This window comes from Phalaenopsis equestris, unplaced genomic scaffold, assembly GCF_001263595.1.
Source record: "Phalaenopsis equestris unplaced genomic scaffold, ASM126359v1 Scaffold205058, whole genome shotgun sequence".
In the NCBI taxonomy this organism is placed as follows: domain Eukaryota; kingdom Viridiplantae; phylum Streptophyta; class Magnoliopsida; order Asparagales; family Orchidaceae; genus Phalaenopsis; species Phalaenopsis equestris.
Genome location: NW_018224576.1, coordinates 1 through 6,502, shown reverse-complemented (window position 1 = coordinate 6,502; position 6,502 = coordinate 1). Strand labels below are relative to the sequence as shown.

Here is a 6,502-nt window from a genome sequence, read left to right as displayed (position 1 = left end):
CAATATTAATTGAGACCAATTGGCTAGGCTATGGGTTCAATTGAGTGAGATTAAGTCTCATGGTCAAGATTGGGGTTTTGACCCAAATCAAAACTGAGCTCAAATCATAGACCAATTGAGCCTGGATTTGGTTTAGTTTGGTCATATAAAAAGGGAATTTGAGTTTAGGATGGGAACTGGGGTCAATTAAGATCAAATTGATAGACATTTGGGATGGATTTGGGGAATTTTGGGTCTTTAAAGGACATTTGGGGATTTTGGTTAAAGATGGTCAAATTGGCCAAATTGGGTCATGTGGTAGTTGAAAGAAATAAACTTAGGAATATTTGGGATATATTGGCATTTTCTAAGAATTTTAGAATTTTGGAGATTTTGGGTCAAAGAGGGGTCCCAAGGGCAGTTAGGTAACTTAGGGATGTTTGGGGCAAAAGACCCAAGATGAACATTTCAAGTAGAATTGGATAGATATCCATTCTAAAGGAACCATGGATCAATGAAATCCCCATTTTGGGTTCTTATGTATTGGTCTTAGCCAGAGTATTATGAGGGTATGGTATTGTATATCTTAGCTCCAAACCAACATCCAGGGTCAATCCTAAGGCCAAGTAACCCTATAGGAACTCTCCTTGAGTTCCCTCATAATGATCTTACCTACTAAGTTCTAGAGTTTAGGACCAATATGTGGAACTTCAAATTGAGTAAAGAGAAGAGTTTTGAGTTTCTAATGGTGAGGGTACCTTTTCTAGTTTTCTAAGACTAGTCAATAGGAAAGTACTATGGCTAGACCAAGGCTACTAAAGAAGTTTCTAGACCTCAACCAAAAGTGAGGTCAACAAGCACTAAACACCAATAACCACCTATTTTAAATTCAAAATTTCCTTCACCCGTTTTAAAATTTCCCTCTCTTTTTTTTCCTTAACATATCCCTCAAAAACTTCCAGCTCCCCCTCCCCCTCCCCCTCCCCCTCCCCACACTTAAACCCCTCTCTTGGTTGAAATTCCACACTCTCCCTTGTTGCATCTCTTAGACAAAAAATCCCCCTCCCCTCCTCTCATCATTCAACCAAAAACTTCCATTCTCTTCCCCTTTCCACCTCTCCAAAACTATGCCCTTCCTCTCCATCCCTTCTCTCTTTTCCTTCAAGAACCGAGAGCCCTATCTTTACACCAAGATAAGAAACTTTCATCTCTTAAGCAAGGCTAACAAGGATTTCTATTCAAAATAAATGGTATGAACCCCTCTTCTCATTCCATTTATTTCTTTTGTTAATTTTGCATGATGTAGTCCATGGAATTGTGGTGTTTTTCTTCTTCCCTTCTCCTTTCTCTCATGATCGAGCCTTCCTTTTTCTTATCATTACTTTTTCTTTTCCCCCATAAAAGAGCCTTACATCTAATGTACCCTCTATTCTCACTTAACTATTCCCTACTTCCACTTCTTCCCTCTCTTCTCATCCTAATCGAGCCCTACTTTCACTAAATTCACTTCCTTCCTCTCTTCTCTCCCTAATCGAGCCTTAAATCCACTTACTCCCTCTCTTCTCACCCTAAATGAACTTTACATCCACTTTCTCCTCTCTTCTCACACTAATTGGCCTTTACATCCACTTCTTACATCTCTTCTCGCCCTATCTGAGACCTCACACCACACATAATACCACACCTAAGCTAAACCTTACTTTCTCCTTTCCTGGCCCCATACCCAAAACCCTACTCAACTTACCACACCCTCTTCCTTCCATTCTACCCAAAAAATGTATCCCTGATCCACACACTTCTCCCCTTTTTCAATACCCAAAAACCCTAACACAACCCTCATAAACTCCCTACACTCTTCTACTTCACCCCTAACCCTAGCCCACACAATTCTCTCCTCTTCCATTGCACAAAAATCTTAACACAATCATCAGCTCTTCCATTTCATGCCATACCTTTAACACAACACATAAAGCCCACACTCCTTTTTACCCTACATGAAACCTAATAAAAAAAAAAAGAAAATGTGATATGTTTGTATGTCAGACAATGTGAAAGCCATATGGTTTGTGCTTATGCTTCATGCTAAAAAAAACTCATGTCTTTCATTATGTGCTTATGTAATATAGAAAACCTGTGTTAGGGAACCTATGTGTGTTGAGGTGTATGTTCAATGCAAATAGGAAAATTAGCTTGCTTAAGTTTATTTTATGTGGAAACTAAACTCATGCTTAGTGCCTTGAAATTCATGTGAGGCTTAAGATTACTTTATGTGGAAACCAAACTCAAGCTTAGTGTCTTAAAATTCTTGTGAAGCTTAAGTTTTACTTTATTTGAAAACTAAAATCATGTTAAGGTTCCTTGAAATCCATGTGATGTTCATGTTTGTTTTATTAGGTGATAAAACGCATGCTTAGGTCACTTAAAATCTAAAACAATGTGTATGTTTCGTGCTAGGAAATTCAATTGCAATGTATATGTTTATGGCTAGGAAATTCATGTGATAGGTGCATGTCTCATAAAAAAAATAAAAAAATAAAAAACAAAACAAAACAAAGAAAAAAAAAATGCAAGTTGGGATGTTTATATTTTTCATGGCCAAAACGCAAGTTGAGTTGTTTATATTTTTTATGACCAAAATGTAGGTTGGCTTCTTGATATATATATAATATATATATATATATTAATGGCCAAAATGTGGGCTAGGTTGTCTATATTTTCCATGACCAAAATGCGCGTTGTGACTTGTATGTCCTAGCCACTAATCATTCCTTAAACTTATTTTAAACTTTTAACTTAAATCTTTAAAACCAAAGAACAAACCTACCTTTTAAAAAAGAAACTTAAAGAAAACTTTTTCAAAATACAACTTAAAACAACCATTTTCAAAAAGAGTTTTAAACAAAACACTTCTCAAGTACAGCTTAAAACAAACTCTATTTGAAAATAAATTTAAACAAAACATTTCAAAATACAATTTCAGACAAAATTGTTTCAAAAAAAAAAATTAAACAACTTTTTTTTTTCAAAATACGACCTAAACCAATTATTTTTTAAAAGAAATTTACATAAAACTCTCTTCAAAATACAACTTAAAACAAAAACTTTTTAAAAAGAGACTTAAATAAAACTACTACAAAAGTAAATTTTTTTTTAAACTCAAGCTAAATTTTTCCCAAAAAACTAACCTTTTTTAAAAGAGAAACCTCAAAAAACTCTAAATAAAACAAGAACCAACAATTTGAAGAAAAAAAATTAAAAAGTGGGATGTTTCACTTGTTTTTCTAAATAAAACAAGAATCAACAATTTGAACCCTCATTTTAAAAAATTTTTACGAATTACACCCAAGAAACAAAAAAAAAAAATTCTGTAAGAAATTCAAGAATTGTACAAAGTTTCAGAAGCACAATATGCAGGGATCAAAGTAAAAAAAGTAAGTTGATTAAATTCTTCACCAAACAAATAAGCAACCTTCATGATACTCTGCTAAGAATTTGGCAGTCAGCAATGAAAAAGACATACCACTCGATTGCTATTCATTTACATATCGAGAAAAGTGTCAAAATAATCCCCAACCATTTAAAGGGAGTCATTTTAATCCCCAACTTTTAAAAAATGTCAAATTAATCTCCAGTTATTGAATAAAAAGGTTGAAATAGTCTACTGTTAAAAACAAAAAAATCAGAAACTTAAAAACTGAATTTCGATAATGATTTGAATGAGATTGAATGAGGCTTTCTTAATCAATTGTTAGCCCTGTGTTTATAGAATTATATTGTTTTAGGATTGAATGAGATTGGCTGATTCTTGTACACCATGTTTGTTCAAACCTCATTCTGCAAAATTCTCATAACAATAATGAAAACTCCCCAGTGCAAATGAGTAGCAAACGTGTCAATAATCACGCAGACTTGTAAATAAGAATAACACATTTTCTTAAAAAAATGCTTTTTGAAGTTTACCAGCAGCATTGAACTTCTAAAATTTTTGCATAGTAGTAAACCCAATTCTAGATCTACAAAGACTAAAAAATGGCAGCATTCCTGCAGCCTCGAATGCTTCAATTGCAGAAAAAAATGAAGAAACAATTAGTGGGTAATGGGCATCTTCGCATTACTAATAGAAAAATACAGGAAAAAAGGCTCAACAATATCAAAACTACAAAGTAGCCCGAGACCAGAGAGACAACGAGACAGAGATTTCAATTTTCAATTTCAAAAGCATGAAACAACGGTACTTTTACAGAACAATCCAGCATTACAGATCTATGAAACAAAGACACAACTTCACAGATGCAACCCTCTGGTCCCAAAATACAGCCTTACCTGCAGACCCCCAACCACCCAAAAGACAACCCATAGAACAAAAACACAGAATGATAAAGAAAACCATTAGAAAAAAAAATAAAAGAAAGAAAAACTACAAACTTTTCTTCAGAAACCCCTCTCAATGATTAAACCAAAGGAAGTCTATCACCACCAACCCATAAAAGCTGCCATTTTCAACCAAAAGCTTAGAACACAACTTCCCTATCATAGATCCAACTGAAACGCATTTTTCCTCCCTGCTTGGATCTTGCCTGAGCCCTCTCATCCAGCCTTCGAATTCTAGGCACCAAAGTGCAGACAAAGTCCTGAGCTTTCTTCCCATCACCAGACAGTCCCGTAAGTTCTTCCACCTTCCACCTAGCCACAAGGAACTGGAGGATGTCAGCATAGTCCTTAGCTGTGTACACCCCAAGCTGCTGTGCCACTGCAGAGAAGTGCTCAAAGAGATTATCATCACGACCATCAAACATGAGATGGGCGGGCATTGATATCTTTTTCTTCATCATGTCAGCAAAGGCAATAACAGTGCCATCTGGGTCAATCTCAAAGAGCTTCTCAATGATCTTGGTATAGGCCGTCTCATGGCGTTTCTCATCAGAGGCAATAATACCGCAAACCTGTGCCAGCTTCAGGTCCCCATGCTCCTTGGCTAGCCTGGCAGTGTTGCCATGGGAGATGAAGGTGGCACGCTCTTGGAAGGAAGTATAGATGAAGCCAAGATAGGGATTGTTCTCTGTTCTTGGATCCTATGAGACAAGTGAAAAAAGATGATGGGTTAGCTGGATGAATGAATCAAGCACTAAAATACTGATTTAATGGAAGTTCTTGAACTTAATGCTAATGGAATTATGCTTGCTGAAAGGCCATAACTTTCGATTAACCTTAGGAAAAATATAGATCCCTTTTTCGTACCATCGCTTAAATGCAATCTTTTACTTAACTGACGTAAAAGAATTATCTTCTACCTGCGACATGATTAGGGGCCATAAACTTGGCAACCTGCCTTCTTTTTCAAGTAAATTGCTAGGAAAACAAGCGCAAGGAAGCAGAATTGTACAGTGATGGGGGAAAAGATGGTAATAAAGTCCCAATAGAAAAGCAAAGTGCAGTTCCATTCATGTATGCTTCTCAATTCCATCAAACTAAATCATGCAAATTGCAATATACAAATAAAATAATTTTCTCTCGACTCAAAATCATCCAATGGAGTCCTTTTTAGTTAACTATAGTTGTACCACAAAAGCATGATTTTAGATCCTGCATTGAGAACAATGCGGAACTTCCTTTCATTTGTCATATATCAGTTTATATCATGCATATATTAGCGTAAAACTACAACAAAGGCGAGTGAGTGGTACAAGGGGTGACAGGTATGGCGCACCTATGCCTCATCTGTAGCTCAACTAGATTACAACAACATTAACTTCACCATAAACCAGAATAACAAATAGCGCCATAAATGCCAAAAAAGAATATTAACAATCTTACCATTCCAGAGCCAATCAGATATTGAATTGTCCTCTCAATTTGTTTCATATCTACCCTTCCACTAAGGTACATGTACTTGTTGAGGAGGTCTCCATGTCGATTTTCTTCAGCAGTCCATGCCCGAGTCCAAACCGCCCAGGAAGTGGGGCTCGCACCTGTTTCATCCCGGACACCATCAAGAGTATTCAGCATGGTTTGGTAAGTAGGAAGAGCTTCTTCTGTGATCATGTCTCCAACTAGAACAACAAAAAATTCATCTGGGATTTCCTTTGAGCGTTCTCTTAATTCCCTAACTTCATCATGGAAACTCTCTGCAGAAGGATCTGGCAAAAAATCCTGTGGCTGCCAGCACTTCTCCACAGGCTTTAGGTGTACCAGAATGTTATCATTTGCCCAGTTCTCCAAGGACTTGAAGATCTCAACATTCTGGGGTGGCATGGAGTGAGTGATTTGCTCATGCACCTCACGTGGGGGAGTGAAAGGCTTTTTCGGCATCACAACCCTAGTTTCATTAAAGTAATATAAATAATTAAACATCATGAACAAACTATGTTGATTTAAATATAGGAAGATTTACACACATCCCACTCAATATGTACTTACATATCTAACACCTAGACTTCAATTTTTACATGCATGCCACTTTATATCTAAATGAAGAAGTGTATTTCACATTTTAAAAGTAAAAATGGTGATATTTTTTATGTGA

At 36.2% G+C, this 6,502-nt stretch overlaps 1 protein-coding gene across 1 annotated transcript; it reads right to left on the bottom strand.

Moving 5' to 3' along the window:
* Positions 1-4,160: 4,160 nt before the first annotated feature.
* LOC110036318 (stearoyl-[acyl-carrier-protein] 9-desaturase, chloroplastic-like) lies at positions 4,161-6,295 on the bottom strand (the record flags this gene model as incomplete). The annotated part of the gene is given in 2 exon segments (XM_020740733.1): positions 4,161-5,051; positions 5,794-6,295. Coding segments are annotated over 2 exon segments (1,063 nt in total), but the record flags the coding sequence as incomplete, so codon positions are not given.
* Positions 6,296-6,502: the final 207 nt, after the last annotated feature.